The sequence below is a fragment of the Boleophthalmus pectinirostris genome, unplaced genomic scaffold (genome assembly GCF_026225935.1).
Source record: "Boleophthalmus pectinirostris isolate CB_2022bp ecotype Guang Dong unplaced genomic scaffold, ASM2622593v1 HiC_scaffold_20, whole genome shotgun sequence".
Taxonomy (NCBI): domain Eukaryota; kingdom Metazoa; phylum Chordata; class Actinopteri; order Gobiiformes; family Gobiidae; genus Boleophthalmus; species Boleophthalmus pectinirostris.
In genome coordinates this window covers 9,514,140-9,533,056 of record NW_026571153.1, presented here as the reverse complement: position 1 = coordinate 9,533,056, position 18,917 = coordinate 9,514,140, and the positions used below count along the sequence as shown (strand labels likewise).

Genomic DNA, 18,917 nt, shown 5'->3' with positions numbered 1-18,917 from the left:
GGACAAGACATATTTACAAAGTGCAAACAGGTCGATTTGCTTTGTTGGGTGAATGCTAAGACTCATTTAGATAAATACACTCATCTTGGCTGTAAACTGCTTGTGTTATAGTTCATTATTGTTTTCCAAAATGCTGCAGCTCGGGTCCTGAGTGGAACCAGGAAGTACGAGTCTCTGCACTGGCTCCTGTGGCTCAGAGAATAGACTTTAAAGCGGCTCGGCTTATGCACAAGTCTCTCCATGGCTGAGAACCAAAGTACATCTGTGACATTTTAGTCCTATATGAACCATCTGCACTCTGAGGAGCTCAAGGACCGGCCTCCTGCTGGTGCCCAAAGTCAGGACTAAACACGGGAGTCAGAGTTTCAGATTCATGCAGCTAAAACCTGGTCTTCCTGAAGATGTGATACAGGCCTCTGCTTTGACTCTGTTTAAATCTTGGCTCAAAATGGTTCTGTTTAGTTGTGCATATGACTGAAAAGTTTTCTTTCATTTTGCACCAAGTCAGCCAGTGTGAATGCAGCTTTAGTCTCAAAATGTTCAAACACTGACACACTCAAGCAGAAGGTGGCAGTAAAGAGCAACATGCTATTCTGAGCTGCGTTATGCCTTTGTTATGATGATGAAGAATAAACTACACTGTAAATTTCTCTGATCTGGCCAAGATTTTAAAACTTGTTTTCTTGTTTTCAGATTTATTATCTACTTACTAGTTCAGAGATGCTTAATTCTAGTCTAGAGGTAGTTTATTTTAAGATAACTTGGCAAGTAAAATGATCTTGCTGCATGGACAGATAATTTCTCTTTTCTCTCACTTAATGTCTCTCTCTTTTTAATTTTATGATGATGATTTATGTTTTGATTTATTTGTATTGTGATTTTAATGTATTTCTCATTCTGTAAAGCACTTTGAATTACTTTGTGTACCAATATAAACTTGGCTTTCCTTTTCTGTCCTGTCAATACTGGATGAGTTGTGACACAGTATTTTTGTAGACAGACATAAATGACATAACAAACACATGAACACCTCCCCCAGAGGAGAGCACACTGTAGGAGGCAGGAGGGTGGAGGTGAGGGAAGTGAGAGGGTGAGAGAGAAAAGGGCAGGACGGTGGAGCTGGGGTCAGGGGTTGTGGGGTTGTGAACACCAGGATGCAGAGGGTCACCTGCTGTGGTCTCCATGGTGGCACGGAGAAGAGCGACTACAACCAGAACGACAACAACGAGAGATCCAGAGAGAAAACAGGCTCACTTAATAACAGTGTGTAATGTAGTGTATATAAAAAAATTATTCTTTTGTTCAGTAACCACTAAAAATTTACAAAAAAACCAAAAAAAGCTTAAGGATTTTAATCAAACGTTATATGTATTCACTCAGGTTCATTACATATTTAAAAGTAATAACACTATATAAACATGATTGTAATTGTGAATGAATGAGCTATAGATTAATTAAGAGTAAAATCTGCTGGACATAGAGAGGTTTTACAATTCTAGTAAATTAGAGCCAATAACTATATAGCAAGATGCACACAGTAATTCATTTTTTGGGGGTTTCTAATGGGAAAACAATGACATTAAACATATTTAACATAAAATTTCCATCTCCGACTTACCCAGAGTGGATGGGGCTAGAGGACAGGGCCACATTGTCCAAGTTCTCTGTGCCCCAGCTCAGCCTGTAGTTCTCTCTGTCATTCTCTCTGGCCAGGGACGAAATCTGAGGAACACAAAAAGAAAAGAAAAAAAAATCCCAAAATGACAAAAAAATTGCAAATAAATTAATGAAATGATCATTGTTTAGCCGTACCTGCTGACTGTTGAGCAGCTCCTCCATCAGACCCTCGTGTTTGGGGGAGTAGTAGCTGTGGTGGGTCGGGGTGAAGGACCTGTCCGAACTGGAAACCACAACAGATCAGAACAGATATTTATATAAAACCATGATTTAACAAACATTTATGGGGACACAATTAGATGATGGGAGTTACCACTACTACTAAAAAACTGTAAACTATTTAGTAGATACTGTTACTAAGTTAGGTTGACCAGACTAGGGTGACCAAAAGTCCCTGTTTACCCAGGACAGTCCCAGTGTTGAGCCCTGTGTCCCCTGTCCCAGTAGATTTATACAAAACCACTGATTTGTCCCAGTTTTATCAAGAAATGTCCCAGGTGTCCCTATTTTTGAGCAGCTTGACCTAAACCAGGTCTAAACCAGGACTAAACAGACTAAATCAGAACTACACCAGGTCTAAACCAGGACTAAACTAAGACTAAACCAGAACTAAATCAGGACTATCACAATTTTTTGACAAATTTGGTCCCTGCCAACAGTAAAGAGGAGCGTCAATTGTCATTTGTTAAGACAAAATATAGAAAACTGTGTTTGCAAATGACGGTAAAGCAAAAAACACAGCGTCAGGAGCCTCTCAGATTATGACTGACACAAGAATGCACAAAGTTACACGCTCTTTTCACAATTTTACTTATACCAACCACCCCAACCCATCTGTGTCAGTTTAGAATTTTGAAAATCTACCCAGAACAGTCTCAGTTTTGAGCCCTGTGTCCCCTGTCCCAGCAGATTTATCCAAAACCAGTGATTTGTCCCAGTTTTATACAAGAAATGTCCCAGGTGTCCCTATTTTTGACCAATCTCACACCTGCCAACAGTAAAGGGACTCATAAATTGTTATTTGTTTAGGTAAAACACAGAAAAGCTGCTTAAAAATGACCAAAACACAAAGAAAATGTGACTATACTGACTCACATTAGTCATGAATTATTTGTACTTGTTTCACAATTTTATTATTACCAACCACCAAAAAACCAGGATGTCCCAGTTTTTTATTTTGAAAATCTGGTCATTCTACCTATACCCAGCGTTAGGGTGAGCGTACCTTCGCACCCGACTACACAGAAGATACAGAAGACATGAAGACCAACGATGAAGAATGAGCAGGACACGTCGCACAACACATAACAGACATAACAGACAAGAGGTTAGTTTAGTGAGTGGACAACAGACAGACTTTGTGAATATTAACTTAACACTTAACTTAGAAATAATATGTTGACTTTAAATATGTAAATTATGTCATCTCTGAATGACTTTTGAATAAATCAAATATGAAACTGGCTAACCCTATATTTAGACCTCTACAAACTGTTCTGAAATCAAGACATAATTCATTTATTGTAGTTCAGCAGTTCATATTTTAGCCTTAATGATCCTAAAAGTATTTGCACACTTATTATTATTATTATTTATTTATTTATTTATTTTGTCTACTTTTTTTTTTTTTTTTATCTCATGATATTTGGTCGAGTAAATCCATAATAGTTTAATCTGTGATGAATCGTCATAGCTTTTAGAAGCCATGTTACCTGTAAAAGCGCTATATAAAACATACGCATTTTATTATTATTACAGATGTGTCAATCTCATTTTTCAAATTTTTTCTACTTTCAATTCATATCAAATAGATGTAATAAAAAACATAATGTAATGATTTAAATTCAACACATTATCCCAGTAGTATTATCAAACAAACACATGTGACTGTTCTGTTATTTTGTTATATTCTTGTGATGTACCTGTCCGTGCGTCCCCCCTCCAGGCTGAAGCGCAGGTAGTTCATCCCGTCCAGATATTGTCCTGGGAGAGAGTCGTCCCCGAGCTCCCTCAGGTCCTCCGCTCTCAGGTACTCCCCTCCATCACCTGTCATCGTATCGTCTCCTATTGGACAAATACAAAAGTGTAATTTATCAAGAAATGTACAGACTTGAGCACAGCACAGATGGGACTGAAGCAGCAATTCGTCTAATCTGTCATCTTGAGGCTATGTGTTCTCTCGGAAAAAAGTTCCAATCAAACTTAAACCAGGGACTTAAACGTACCTGTACTGTCTTAAAAATGTGAAAAACAGAACTAGTTCATTTTAGCAGCAATTGGCATGCTTTTTAACTAGATAATTTAACTAGATTTTGATCTCAAGAGCTGCTTATATAATATATATGTTGTGCAGGAGCAAGGCAAATTTTGCTCAAATTCATGGGGAAATCTTTTAGGACCTTCAATCTGGACTAGCTCAGGATTAAAAAAGGACAAGAAAAGGACCAAACCAGGTCTATACCAGGATAAAACTATGCTCAAACCACAACCAAGACGGGCAGTTCAAATGCAGTTTTACTCTCAAATATTCAAACGTTGACACACTCAACCAGAAGGTGGCAGTAAAGAGCAACATGCTATTCTGTCAGTGGCTGAACAGTGAAGAGCTGGTTTATGCCTTGGTTCACTTCGTTATGAAGAATGAACTAGTAATACATTTGAAAGATAAGGCATTACAATTATAATCTTATTGTAGAAGCATTATATGTTATTATGTTGTTAGATTAAACCAACCAAATCACTTGTTTTTATATTTTATCATTAGTAATACAGGCAAGTCAACACTACATGCTTAAATGGCCCATATTACACTATTTTACTACTGTAGGGACTAAAAGTGGAACTTAGCACTGGCGCTACAACCTGGTACAATGCATCTCTCCTGTTAAGGCTCATGTTTGTTGTGCACTGTCCCTGTCTCATTAAATAAATAAACTAAACTGAAAAAAAAAGAAAAAGAAAAATGTTATGTTATCTATGTTATCACAAACAGACCTGTAGCTGTGTTTTGTTTCATTCACAAATATTTAACACACAAACTCCTACTTACTTTTTGCATTTCCTCTCAAACTCAAAACACTATTTTTAGGACTTGAGACTTGACTTGATAAAACGGACTAAGACTTGGGATTCGACTCGGACTTGAGACCTGAGAAGCACTTTTAAATCTGAATTCTTTCTATTCTGATCGTAATGATTCACACTAAGATCTTGTCAAGAATAAATACATTTCTACAACTCTTATATACTCTATTATTACTATTAATATGCATATAGAAATATACTATGATTTTTTAAAGTACAGTTTATGTTTGAATTCATATAAATTGCAAAAATCGAAGCTCTATTTGGTGCTTTTAAAGACTTGAAATGACTTGAAGCTCAAAGTAGACGACTTAGACTTGACTTGGACTTATGGGCCAGTGACTCAAGGCTCGACTTGGACTTGCCTCTATTTGACTTGGGACTTGACTCGGACTTGAGGTCAAAGACTTGAGACTTACTTGAGTCCATTCACCGTTAGAATCATCTGGATCATTTTAGACCAGGAATAGTCCAACTCTATTGAACTAAAGATTTAAGGAGCTGTTAGGCGAAGGAGGAGCCAATCCATTTTGAGCTTTGCAGATGCAGATGGACTAATAATAAAGGATTACTCAAATGTAATGTGTAAATGAAACAAAACACAGGTATGTTTTTGACAAGATAACACCACTGTAACATGACATAAGACTCACAATACTCAATATGGCCTTTTAATGAAACTCACTGTTATAGCCTCTACTTACTGCCCACTCAGAGAGACAAAACAACACTAAGATCAGGGATTATTTGTATAGCCTTTCTTGTCTACATTCTGATTTAAACAAGTATTAGTGTTCACTCATGCTAACCGCACAGCAGATGTCCAAACACATGCCCTGTACCTTCTAGTGTTTCCAGGTCTGATATAACATCTTCATCAATGGAGCTCAGGGCTGTGTGTGTGAATAAAATGTCATTTCTCAAGTCTAGTATCTTTGAAAGTCTCAGGATACAAATGTCGCTACCAAATATTGTTGCGCTGAATTTATTACAGATTGAGTAACTTGTAAAATTCTGGAAAAATAGATGAACTCGTGTGTTTTGACGACTCACCCTCTTCATCTGACACGTCCAAGACTTCAGTCATGGTTTCAGGTACATTGAGTTTATGCTTCTCTGTCACCGTCTGTAAAGTTACATAACACATATTTATTATAAGTATTGTTTTATTCATTTCATAATCAGGAGTAGGGGTGTGGAAAAATATGGAAATCACTATATCGTATCGTTAAATGTGACGATGCAGTATTGATATCGTGGGCTTCTGTATCGATATATCGCCAAGAAGATTTTTGGTGTATTTTACAAAATTATTTTGTTACAGAGCTACAGTTTTGTTGCTTGTTTAGAGGAAGGTAACTCGTTTATGCAACACATTTGACATTTTCACTGTTTTGATGATTAAAATGGGCGTGTTTCATATGAACTTTGCACAAGACTGACTAAAGACACACTTTATTTTTTATTGAACTGTATCAAATCGATTTGAAATATATCGTATCGAGCAGAAAGTGAACTGTATCGAGGTATGTATCATATCGTGGCCCATGTATCGAGGTATGTATCGTATCTGCAACTTCTTAATGATAGTAATCAGGAGATTTGTATTTTTTTAACATAATTTCATACCGTAGTGGTGGTGATGATCTCCTCTGTGATGACTCTGAGCGTGTCCACCACAGAGATGTAGCCGAGCCTCCGGGCGATCCCCAGAGCAGTGTTACCGTTCTGAAAAACAAAACAAAATAAACGTATATGAATGGCTGACTAGAGAAGTACATTTCGTATATATACAGTAGATTGTACGTGACTCAAATAAGTACCACAGTGATGGCGTTGGGCTTGGCTCCGTACTGCAGCAGCACATTGATGATATGTGTATTTCCCTGCTGGGCCGCTTGGTGAAGTGGAGTGTATCCATTCTGAAAAGGAACAGGAAAAAAATACATTAGACTTAACTCACCAGAGTGTGAAACTGAGAAAAATGACCTCAAAGTTTCTGTTTGTCCAGACAAAAGTATAATAGGTAGGGCTCCCAAAATGTGACAACTAGTAGCTATAATGAAGAAATATTTGTATGTGAAAAAATATTGAGCTCAAAATTGACCCTTATTTGGCAATTCCTGTTTTCTGCCTTTGTATCACGAGACAAAAATAAGGAGTCGTTGATTTTAGTACTTTTAGGACTTGTGTTTTGTATCATTTACCTTTTTTTTTTTTTTTTACCTCTGACTGTTCAGTTCTTACCTTTGTACCATTTCAAGCTCTTCATTGGACTTGCACGACTTGAATTGCAACAAATAACTGGAAAAATGTGGGTGTTCTAAAACTTTTGACCGGTTTGCTACTTGTTTAGAATTTATTATTACCATTTATATTTTTTCTCTTTTTATTATATTGTGATGTGTGAGCTACAGTGTCCAAATAATTTCCCTTGTGGATCAATAAAGTTTGTCTAAGTCCAAGTCCAGTTGCCAACCTTCTGATCAGCAAACAAACGCTCTTACCAGCTGAGCTACTGTATTAATTCTGAACAGGAGTTAATTGATTGTATTTCTGATTACAACATATTTGTAACTGCACAGTCCTAGACGGAGGTAAAAAAAAAAAAAGTTTGGAACTTCCATACATTTATTTTAATTTTCTCTTTTTTATGATACCACAGTTCATAATACAGATTCTTTGAAATGTTGGAGGAACAGTACCTTAGTTTTGGCATTCACACTGGCTCCGTTCTGTAACAGGAAGTTCACCATTTTGCCGTTGCCATAGTGACATGCTACAATGAGCGGCGTGTAGCCCAACTGCAAAACAACACATTTTTATTATATATCATCACATTTATAGATTTACTTTCTAAAATATAAAAATTAAAAATAAGTGATACTCCTCATACTTTGGTTTGCTGGTCGAGAGTGGATCCGTGTCGAACCAGGATCTCAGCCACAGACACTTTGTCCTCCTGAGCGGCGAGGTGAAGGGACGTCAGGCCACTCTGCGACAAATACACACGTTTATCAAAATAAAACACATACAAAATATTAAAACCTTCACATTTCATTTTTCACTTGTTTAATTTGTGTTCAGAGACATCACAGTACTATAAAATTTTGCTAAAATTCCATGGAGAGTTAGTGCAGAGTTATTGACCTGGTTTATGGTCAAGTAAGTGCGTAAGTAAGTTAAGTTTATTTATATAGTGCTTTTCACAGACATAGGTCACAAAGTGCTTCACATACAAAACATAAAAACAGTAGGAGATACCTTCATAATAAAATAAAATCAGTCATAGCAGCTCTAAACCTGAGCGGGCAGGAACACTTGTTCAAAGAAAAATGTTTGTAGGTAAGGAGGCAGTTCATTACAGAGTTTAGGGGAGATAGTTTGAAAGGATCTGTCGCCTCGTGTTTTAAAACTTGTCTGAGGGACCATTAGTAAGGTTATTATCTCTGTAATCACTGGGCCTATCCACGTGAAACCAAAACTGTCTTCCAAGTTCAACATCTTTAGTCAGTATAAATAAACAAAGTGAACAGATTTTTTTCACATTGGCTTCAGAAAGTGGTGCCATTATTCAACCCCAAAAACACGATTGTTGTCAAATGAAAGGACTTTCAGACATGAGATTAATTAGTTAATTAATTAGTTGTTTCTTCTGTTTTTGTTGAGTTTTATGTGAAGCACTTTGTTCAGCTGGAGTTGTTTTAAATGTGTTATATCATGTCAAACTCAAATTCCCAGAGGCCAAAATTAAAAACTGGGACTAAGTCATGGGCCAGACTAAATATTTATTGCAAAATTTCAACAACATCTGCATGTTTTCTCTTCTTTCAAGATATGTAATGTTAAACCTTTTTCTTATTAAAATAAATGTTTAATAATAGTTTTGCTTAAACACTGAATCCAGAACAAGCAGAATATAAAATAATAACACAATTTTAAATAAATAATGTCTCTATAGTCTATCTGTAGGCAGCGAGCAGCTCTAATAAATATTTGATATGATCTTGCGGGCCAAATATAATTATATCGTGGGCCAAATTTGAGTTTGACATGTCTGTGTTATATAAATAAATGTGAATTGAATTGAACTGATGGTAAATGTGTGGAGCCAATCCATAACAAATAATAATAGTCCTCAACATCTGTAAACATTTCTATAAAAAATTGGAATCTGCCATAGAGTTACATTTATGGTTTCAGCTTCCTGTTATACTTTTCCCACATTTAAAAGACATAATATTTAGTTTTAACTTGTTAATCACACATAATTTTCTATCTTTCAGGAGTCATGGATTGATCTGAAATTAGACACCATGAAAATCCAGAACATAAACACGACTCGTTGTTCCAGAGCTGAGCCGTACCTTGGTGGGGGTGTTGACCTGCGCCCCCTTGCTGAGCAGCAGAGCAGCCATCTCAGCGTGTCCCTCCTGAGACGCCAGGTGCAGGGGGGTCACGCCCTGTTTGGTCAGGATGTTGGTCTCTGCCCCGTAGTCCAGCAGCACTGTGGCGATCTCCATCTGGTTCTTCTTGGCTGCGATGTGGAGAGGAGTGTAGCCATTCTGCCCCAGGAACAAGCAAAAGACATGTGTTTTATGTGAGGGATAAGTGATTATTTTATAATATTGCTTTTAAATTAGAACCTGAGAGTAAAATGTCAAGTGAGATTACCAATTCAAAGCTGCCCAAACTATACTAAAACTTTTACTGAAACTAGTTTAATCTGTGTATCATTCGTTCATTCGTTTTTCAATATAAAACCAAAAATAAGAAAATGAAAAAACAACAAAACAACTATTTTCTTCATTATTTGTCTTTAAAACCAAAATGAAAAAAAAAAAAAAAAAAAAGGATAACGATTAGTTTTTTCAGTTTTCAATTATGTGTTTAAAAGAATAATGGAAAAACGGATAATGGCTCTTTCCCGTTTCTGTGACTTAAACTGCGGTGCCGGAATTTTGTACCGCATACGGACTGAACTAGGACTAAAACAGGACTACGACAGGTCCAAACCAGGTCTAAACTGGTTGTAGTCCTGGTCTCAGTCCTGGTCTGGTCTCGGTCTCAGTCCTGATCCTGGTCTTAATCCTGGTCTGGTCCTGATCTTGGTCCCAGTCTCAGTCCTGGTCAGTATCATTATGGCGTTGAAATATTATCAAGTCTTTATCTTAGTATAGAAATTGAATATAAGTATTGTGTCCAAACAAGATTAATGGTATTTTTAGCAGAATTATGTTTTATATAGTGGATTTCTTGTTCTCACCTTGGCCATGGTGTGGGGTGATGCGTTCTTATCCAGCAGCAGGAGCGCCACCTTCTGGTTATCATAATGAGCTGCAACGTGGAGCGGGGTGAGTCCATTCTGAAAAGATGGAGAAGCAGATTGCACAGAGGTTCATGCTGAGGTCAGATGTTTAACTTTAGGGTAAATTAGAATAATGTTAAATTGTTATTAAACTTCCAGGACAAAATGTGACAAAGTGTTATGCTAAAAATAATACAAGAAAATGAAAAAAGATGGACCTAAGAGCAATTTTAATACATTTGTCTTCGCCTGGATTTTTTTCTTAATTTTGCTATTAGAACTCCACCTTTTACCCCCTAGTGAAGTGTTATACATCCTTTTTTTCAGTACAACCTGTTATTTTACAATATGCATGCTGTAGTTGTGTCAACATTTTTTTATTATGGCTGTAATAAAAGATACAGGACCAGAAATACGAATGAAAATTCTTTTTTTTTATAAAATAAAATTCACTCTTTCATACAAAATGCACGCATAGCAAACATGTATAAACAACTTTTTGGACATAAAAATGCTTAATGTAGGGCCTTAGCTACAAAAGTGCAAAATATCAAGTCTGTAAGTAAATTAAAAATATCCTTATTGCCTCAAAACAAAACAAAAGTGCAATGGCCCCATCCATGACTTTATTGGTGCCAGTCATCACATTCAGTGGATTGTTTGATTGATGGTGTTTATTACATTTGGATTTGTACATTTTGAGTGAAATTTCAAATAAAAATAGCAAGGAATGCGCAATTACACAGACCAAGATATGTAATTTGCCATTTATTTGAGAAATAACTGCACTTAGAGCGGCTTTTTCAATTGTTACAAACACAGACGCTCAGAACAGGCGACCATCTTGACTCACTACACTCTCTGGCAAAGTTTAAGCCGATCAAAATCAATGGAGCGACACTCGTTTTCCCTGCAGCGTGCGTGTGACGTCGGATAATGCTGCAAATATCCTCAGAAAGCCACAACTCTAAGCTTTTCAAGAGTATGTTTCTATCTTTTATGTTTGGAAAGTTATACAGTTATATAAAACATATTCCAAGGTATCATATATGATACCGTTGGTCTGGAAGGGTTAAATATTTCGTTTTGTTCATCTAGTATTTATCCTTATGAATCTATTCTTACCACATAATAGTAGTTCAATTCAGTACATTTGGAAGTAAAAAGGGCCTTTCTGAAAACCTTGTAATTTCCGTGTTAAAATAATTCACATATGCCGCTTGGTTCAAATGTCTGGTTTCTTTTGCTTAATACCTTTCCAGCAGAGTCAGGTGGGGCACGGCGCTGCAGCAGAAGTTTGGCCACATCCAGGCTTCCGTACTTAGCTGCCACATGAAGGGGAGTGAAGCCTTTCTGTATGTAAAAACAAGCAAAACAAAAAATCCCTTAAAATATGTATAATTTTAACATGACTGAGGTTAGGTTCAGGTTTGAAATGATTCTGTTTCAAAAAGTAAATCCTCTTCTGCTCTGCCTAACACAATCAGCAGAGGGCGCTCTTTATCCGTGTTCATTCATCCTAATCTGGGAGGGACCGGTGCTGGAGCCCAGTTGATGGACCCTCCTTTGTTTTGAGCCGGGATTATATCAGACATGTTTAGGGGGAGGAGCGGGCGATACCACACGAGCAGCATTAGAAAATACATGTCTGTGCACTGTCATTACGCTAATGTTAGACTTATGGTTCTGCTCTGGTTTCCATAGTAACAGCAGCGGACCCTGCCATCGCTCATCACAGGAGCTGCTGTTTAATCTCAGAGCTGCTGAATGGTCAGTCATGTGGAAATGTGGTTTAAATTGGTTATTTTAATGTAATGAGTGAAGCAATTATTTAAACTAAGTCGGCTTTGTTGTTAACTGTCCACTTTTTATGCAAAGGGTGTGGTGCAGTTATAAAATTATTTGTCTTTTAAGTCATTGTTTCATGTATTAAATTTTAAAGATGACATTTAAAATCCTACAAACAGAAAAACAAAGATTCTCAAAATAGAGGGACTAAAATCCAGGTCACAACACAGAGGGTCCATTAAGTTGAACTGTTTAACTTAATATAAATATTGCATTAATTGACGACTCAAGTTGAACACGTTATATTTTTTGCTGCAGATTATTCTTACGACACAGTTGTGTGAGTAAACTTGATGACAAAGAGTAGAGCTGTTAATGGTGTCCTGGAGTGAACCTGGCACAGGGAGGAGAATAAATCACTAAAACCACTGCTGTTTAAGCGTCATACACAATTCAGACACAGCAGCAGCTGTACAGCCTCATGTATCATTTATCCAACTGGGTCAGGCAAACACTTATGCAAACCTTTTACTGCTTAACTTAGACAAATGTTGGTTTTGTGTTTGTGTGGGTCAAAATGTTCAACTATTTATGTCTCAAATTAAAATGTGCTGGACCAGCAGGTATGAAGTATAATATGAGCTTTTGTGCAGGACAAATGATAGTGTGTGTGTACTGGCTGTTTTTAGTCTGTATACTTTGATTGTTCCAAAAAGTCAATTCACAAATGTCGACCATTTATTTTAGTGAGCTGCTCCATTACCCTGCTATTGACCTCATTCTGGGAATCACCACGGGACAGAAAGAGTCTATTGTTGACTTGTTTGTGCACGTGCACATGTAAAAGTGTGTGGACAGAATAAGGTGAAGGCTGTGTTTAACCACACCTCCAGATCTAAATATGAACCACATAACTGTTGGTTTTCTTTTCCTGTCAGTTCAACACCATTACACTACAGGATGTTGTCATACTGACAGTTACACTGTATGTACCTTAGTGGCGAGTGAGTGTGAGGCCCCTGCCTCCAGCAGCACAGAGGCAGTCTCCACCTGACCCTCGCGGGCGGAGATGTGCAGGGGGGTGTAGCCGTTGGTGGTGGCTGCGTCAGGGTGAGCCATGTGCTGGAGCAGCAGCTGAACGATTTCTGTTTTACCCAGTCGTGATGCGATATGTAAGGGTGTCTGGTCCTCCTGTGCACAACAGTAACAGGTTAGTTAGTAAGTTACTTTATTGTCCTCACAAAGACATTTGTTTTTCCCAGCTGTACATTTAAAAGGAATGCCATTACACAGAAAAGACACATTTAAACTTTTGCTTTTAGAAATATTTTAATGCAGTGTTAATACTGATACTGACCCGCGCCCGAGCATCCACAATGGCTCCATTCCTCAGCAGACATCGGACCACCTCGACTTGGCCTGCTCTTGCTGCCATATGTAGTGCCGTCTCTCCACGCTACGCAAACATAGAAACATTGATTCACAAACAGATCATATGAATCATTATATGCAAGAATTATATGTATTTCCATATAGCACACTGAATAATTTTGCACTCACAATGTTGGAGACATCCGGGGAGGCTCCGTTCTGCAGCAGCAGCAGGACGATGTTGAGGTGGCCCATGAAGGCTGCCACATGGATCGGGGTGAGACCAGACTGTGAACAACAAGCACAAAGCACACAGGTCAATCTATGGAGAATTAAACACTACATTACAAAACTGAACGTTGCAAGCCAAATCTGCTGCCATTGAATAACTAATAATAAGAAAATACAAAACATCATCATATTTACTTGTGTCAGAGTTTTGGGTGGGATAAAGGATCAGAATGCACAGTAGCAGAATATTATAATTGGCATAAATTTTATTTTTCATAAACTGCACATGGCACATCTGTTTTGTAAGTAATTGAATGATTAGATTAGTAAACTGTGTTCTGTTTACCTCTGTGATGGCTTGGATAGAGGCTCCATATTTGACCAGCAGCTCCATCACCTTCACTCTGTTCTTCTTACAGGCGATGTGCAGTGGAGTGAAGCCATTCTGAAAAACACAGGGCAACATATTCAGGATCACTATTCGGTGAAGTTAATAATTTTACATCCTTGTTATACATGGGCAGTAGATATGACATATGTAGATGTAATTCTGCAACTGTTAACAAGGAACCAAGAGAGTCAAACATGTCTAAATTACACAATACTTATAATTAGACTAATACAAATAAATGCTGCTCAATGAAGTTTTACACTGCCAGAAAAATGCCTTGACGGCCCCTGCATTTTGGTTGGAGTTTCTGTGTTGTTGACATAACTATTTCTTTCAAAACTCAGTGTTACTTCCTGTATTTTTGTATTTTTCTTCTCTTTTTTTCCCCACAAACTGACCACAAAATATTTACCACAGGTACTATCCCACTAAACCAAGTCATAACATAACGTAATATAAAAACCTGTCATGCGATATTAAAGCCTATATGATGACTTTGTGAATGTTACCAGGGCGCGTGCGTTGGGGTTGGCTCTCTTGTCCAGCAGTAGTTTGGTGACTCTGTAGTGTCCACAGTGAGCGGCCACGTGCAGGGCGGTCAGGTAGTCCAGTGTAACATCATCAACAGGCGCCTTGTGCTGCAGCAGGTGTTTGACACACTCCACGTGGTCGCCCTGAGCCGCCATGTGCAGAGGGGACAGACCGTTCTGCACACACAGGAGAAAAAAGGCACAATTTATGATTCAGATTCAATTAACTGTTTTACATTTGGTGAGATCAGACTGCGATATGCATTTTTTCTGTCCATAAATGCATTTATTATGACCAGTATTGGGAAGTAACTGAAGACATGCAGCAAAATATGTTTTCAGAATAGTCATTTTGAGCACCTTTATTCTGATACAGTTAGTCTTTCATTTGGTGGTATTCAGAACACAATTACTTCTTTAAATCTAAGGAATACACTGCAGAATTTAGTTTTTTAGTTCACACAATTTAGTTAAGAATTTAGTTCGCACAATTTAGTCTTCAAACTGCTCAGTATTAGTGAGAAAAATAGTGTGGTGAGAGAGTCTAATTATACAAATTACTGCAGAACAAACAGTGAGACAAAAATAAAGCTGTTTATAATTCTATGTTGTTTTTACACTATTAAATTAAACTTTATTATTGTTATTTATTATTATTATTTTATTTAGAATGCACTACTCTTCCATGTAACAGAACATATTATAAAACACATTTTAATGCAGGTGTTCAGTATTCTGTGACTAAATACATGTTCAAAGTATTCTTCCCTTCATTGATTATGACAGATCTACTATCATTTCCATTCTTATGCAGTAGTATGAATAAATGGTGTGTGCTATGCCCACCTTGGTCCTGGCCAGCAGGGGGGCTCCCCTCTCCAGCAGCAGTTCCACAGCCGTGTCATGTCCACTGCGAGCCGCACAGTGAAGCGGAGTCAGACCGTCCTATGACAGAACAAGCCACAGTTAGTTATCGTATTGGTGGTGTATTTCAGGTTAATATTTACTACAGATGGGGACAGATAAAATGAATACTGGTAAATGCAGATTTCTGTTGTAATACAGTGAGTTCTTAGGTGTAGTCAGTTATAGAAATGACCAGGTTCAACATTTGCAAATTGTGTATATTTCAAAAGAAAGTACAATGTAATGAATAAGGAAAATCTGTCTTTGGTCCTTCATCTGGGAGTATGGCAACATCACAGAGACGATTTGAAAACCAAGTACCACCAATTACTAACACTTACTTAATAAATCAATAAACGTTTTTAGACCAGTGAATTAATATGAGATTTGTGGTGTTAATAGTGTTTATGGTCCTCACCCTGGTTTTAGCATCGATCTGAGAGCCTCTGTCCAGTAGGAGGCGCACCATGTTAGTGTTCCCACGCTTAGAGGCCACATGAAGAGGAGTGATGCCATTCTGAAGAGACAAGCAAAGACAAAGATCAAGAAAAATACAGTATCACACATCCTCAAGAAACAGTGCATTTTGATGTATTCTCAATACTCATTCTGACCACAAGGATAATAAAAACACTCTTTCTTTAGACATAGTACTTTCTTTTATATTACCACTTATGTCTGTGTAATCCTTCAGTGGTCCAGGTAGGTTCCATAGTGGTCCGTGGGCGTTTACTAGTCTACGTGCTCTTATACTTGTTCTGAAACAGCTCAAGACCATTCTAGAGCTATTCAGGAAAGGTTCATTTCTGTCCTGTGAATGTGACTTTTTTAGTATCGATACCTGCTCAAATGAATATATAGTTTAAGTTGATAACCCTATTCTGAATTCAATTACTGTAGAAATATGTGGCTTGTTAAATAATGGAAAAAAGTTTGATCTGTGTAATCTCACTTCTGCTTGAGGAGACTATGTATTGTCCAGTCTGCACAGGGAGCTTTGACCAATACTTTCTTCCTTCTTGAAAGCAAACAAAACAAAGCACACTATCTCCAATCGTACTACATACTACAGATTGACCAATGTATTGTTATTTTTTTCAAGGTCGATGCCGATACTGATTGGTCGATGAGCTCTGCCAATATTTTTTGCTTTTTGCTACAAACTCATAGCCAGATTCATCAGCTGGTTTCACTTCGTAAAAACCGTCTGACCTCGCAGCATTAAGATTCATTCGCTTGATGGTAGACGGGTACTTTAATCGCTGCAATCTGGTTGTGACGTATGTAATGTGCCAAATCCCGTAGGAAAAAGAGTAACAATGTCTTTCTCCTTGATAAAATTCACCAAACATTCTCTTTGTCCTTGACCTAGGGAATCACTGCCAACACTGCATGTATGTCTTCGTCTACATCCATCTCAACCCCTTTGTTTACTGTTGTGCTGTTCCACAAAACGGACACAGACAAGCGCTCGAGTTTGACGTCATGGCTTCACAGCTCTTCAATGTTTGGCCGGTGTGCGGTCTACAACTTCCGGGGTTCTTGCAAACCGTCTAGTCTAGTGTATTTCGATTCCTGAAATTGGCAAACAAACTCATTCCTGATCCTGTTTTACAACCAACTAGATAAGAGAGCTGGGTAGTCACATTTTGTGCAATGTCCTCTTCGTGCTTAAGTGTTCAAATAAAGTTTCAGACATATTCTTTAAGTAGCTGGTAAAATATCGAGTTGAAGGTCAATAGCCGACTCGCTAAAAAGTGCAAATATCGGCCCAAAAACTGATCCTTTTTGACTTCTTGGAGCAGCTAATGGCTTGTTGCTTGATGTACCTTGTTGATCCAAATGATACGCCCTGCAGTAAAGAAAACACCCATTATGAAGTCCCGCTGTTAATAGCGTGTTATCCAAATATGCGCGTGTAGCTCTCAGCTCAATTATACTGCAAAGGCGGAGGTGACAGAGTAGTTATTTTTATCCACGCGCCTGGTTAAATATAGCACATCTGAAGCTGTTTTATGGATGGATGAAGATAAAAGATTATATCACCGAAATGTGTCATATTTTACACTTGCAAATACACCTTCCTCGTTTGGCTGTCACTTATACAGTACTGGTCATAAATGTGCAATGGTCCACCAAATGATTCCCACTTAACAAGCCATTTTAGCAGGGGTGTATACTGCCATGTGATTATGTAAATTTTGACCCTGCTGCCGTGTCGTTCCAGAAATCAAACCTCATCAGACCATTTTTCCAATTCTCCGTGGCCCAATTTAGGGACTGCCAACCGAGATACCCTCTATTCAGACTTTTTGATGATACTAAATTGTTTGAGGTCTTTATTCTCCCACCTCTCGTGTTAACAAGGGTGCAGGGGGCAGGTTATTTTTGAGCACACCTGCCTCTTGTGTTTTTTTCTGAAACAGAGATGTGTTGGACAATGTAAAGTTAGTCTCCATGCTACATCATAACATCATAAAGCACTGCAGGTTCAGCTTTGATATATCTAAATACATAGAATTGTGATTGACTGACTTTAATTTTCAGCTTTTAGGAGTAAATTTTGACCAGTTTATTATTAAAACTAGATTATATGAGTAGGTACTGATTCTAAAAAAGACATCACTATGGAACCTACCTGTAGGACTGAGTGATTATACAGATTTACGGCCACATGGTAATTATTGTGGTATTTGGATCGGTATCAAATATCCAAAAAAAAAAAGTCAGTTCCTTTGTAAAATGAGTAAAAAATGTTTGTATTGTGACCACTCTAACAACTCCAACTGAATTAATCTTTATCTAAACTAACAAACATGACTATAAACTACTCAAAACAACATAAATATTGAGAATTTATGTTATGTAACTCAGTGTATTCCAGTGTCAGATGATTCAACTGGTGGACTTCTATTGTGCTTATATCTCCATATTAGATATCAGGTTTTTAAGTTATGATACTGATATCGATACTATGTTTTTCTGTATGTTTTCTGTAACTGTTATGTATCCAGTAAGTAACTACTGAACAGCTTTGTACGAAGCTTAAACATCATCAACGGCCCAGTGTGTCTCAGTTAGAGAAAACAGCTTCAAGTACAGAGACAATGCAAATTCACAAACTCAAACACAAGTTTAAACGAGGTACAAACAAAGAACGTGGAGCAAATTAAACAAATGAGCTGTAAGAAACAAAGAGAACTATATCATCATCAAATGTGCTGCAAATAGAGAAACGATTCAAAGCACAAAACGAAAGAAAACACCTGCAAACGAAACCACAGAAGATCTCCAAATCTGCGTGGGGCGCTCTCAATTTAACAGCTCAATGTTTGTTACAGTAATGTGGCTTTTATTTAATTATATTGATATACAGTGTTTATAAATAATACAAATATCACTGTACAATGCGGTACATCATATGCTGTTTATTTTATTGTATTTCCACCCGACTTTACATTTGTCTTTGTATCTTGCAGCGTTTTTTTTTTTTTTTTTTTCCTCATTTGCACCACGTTCTTTGTTTGCACCTTGTTTAAACTTGTCTTTTGAGTTTGTGAATTTGCTTGAAGCTGTTTTCTCTAAGGCTACGTTCAGACTGCAGGGCTTCATGCTCAATTCTGATTTTTTT

General features: G+C 37.5%; 1 protein-coding gene across 1 annotated transcript in view; it reads right to left on the bottom strand.

The window, feature by feature from the left end:
- ank2b (ankyrin 2b, neuronal) overlaps window positions 1-18,917 on the bottom strand; it is a 127,837-nt gene that overhangs the window by 41,664 nt on the left and 67,256 nt on the right. The window contains exons 10-28 of the mRNA XM_055156129.1: window positions 15,705-15,803; window positions 15,227-15,325; window positions 14,360-14,557; window positions 13,806-13,904; window positions 13,418-13,516; window positions 13,215-13,313; window positions 12,851-13,048; window positions 11,324-11,422; window positions 10,028-10,126; window positions 9,129-9,326; window positions 7,658-7,756; window positions 7,467-7,565; window positions 6,585-6,683; window positions 6,391-6,489; window positions 5,815-5,887; window positions 3,600-3,741; window positions 1,813-1,900; window positions 1,619-1,722; window positions 1,169-1,204 (exon numbers count right to left, since the gene is read on the bottom strand). Coding sequence (XP_055012104.1) covers window positions 1,169-1,204; window positions 1,619-1,722; window positions 1,813-1,900; window positions 3,600-3,741; window positions 5,815-5,887; window positions 6,391-6,489; window positions 6,585-6,683; window positions 7,467-7,565; window positions 7,658-7,756; window positions 9,129-9,326; window positions 10,028-10,126; window positions 11,324-11,422; window positions 12,851-13,048; window positions 13,215-13,313; window positions 13,418-13,516; window positions 13,806-13,904; window positions 14,360-14,557; window positions 15,227-15,325; window positions 15,705-15,803 — 2,126 coding nt within the window. The remainder of the gene's footprint in view (window positions 1-1,168; window positions 1,205-1,618; window positions 1,723-1,812; window positions 1,901-3,599; window positions 3,742-5,814; window positions 5,888-6,390; window positions 6,490-6,584; window positions 6,684-7,466; window positions 7,566-7,657; window positions 7,757-9,128; window positions 9,327-10,027; window positions 10,127-11,323; window positions 11,423-12,850; window positions 13,049-13,214; window positions 13,314-13,417; window positions 13,517-13,805; window positions 13,905-14,359; window positions 14,558-15,226; window positions 15,326-15,704; window positions 15,804-18,917) is intronic.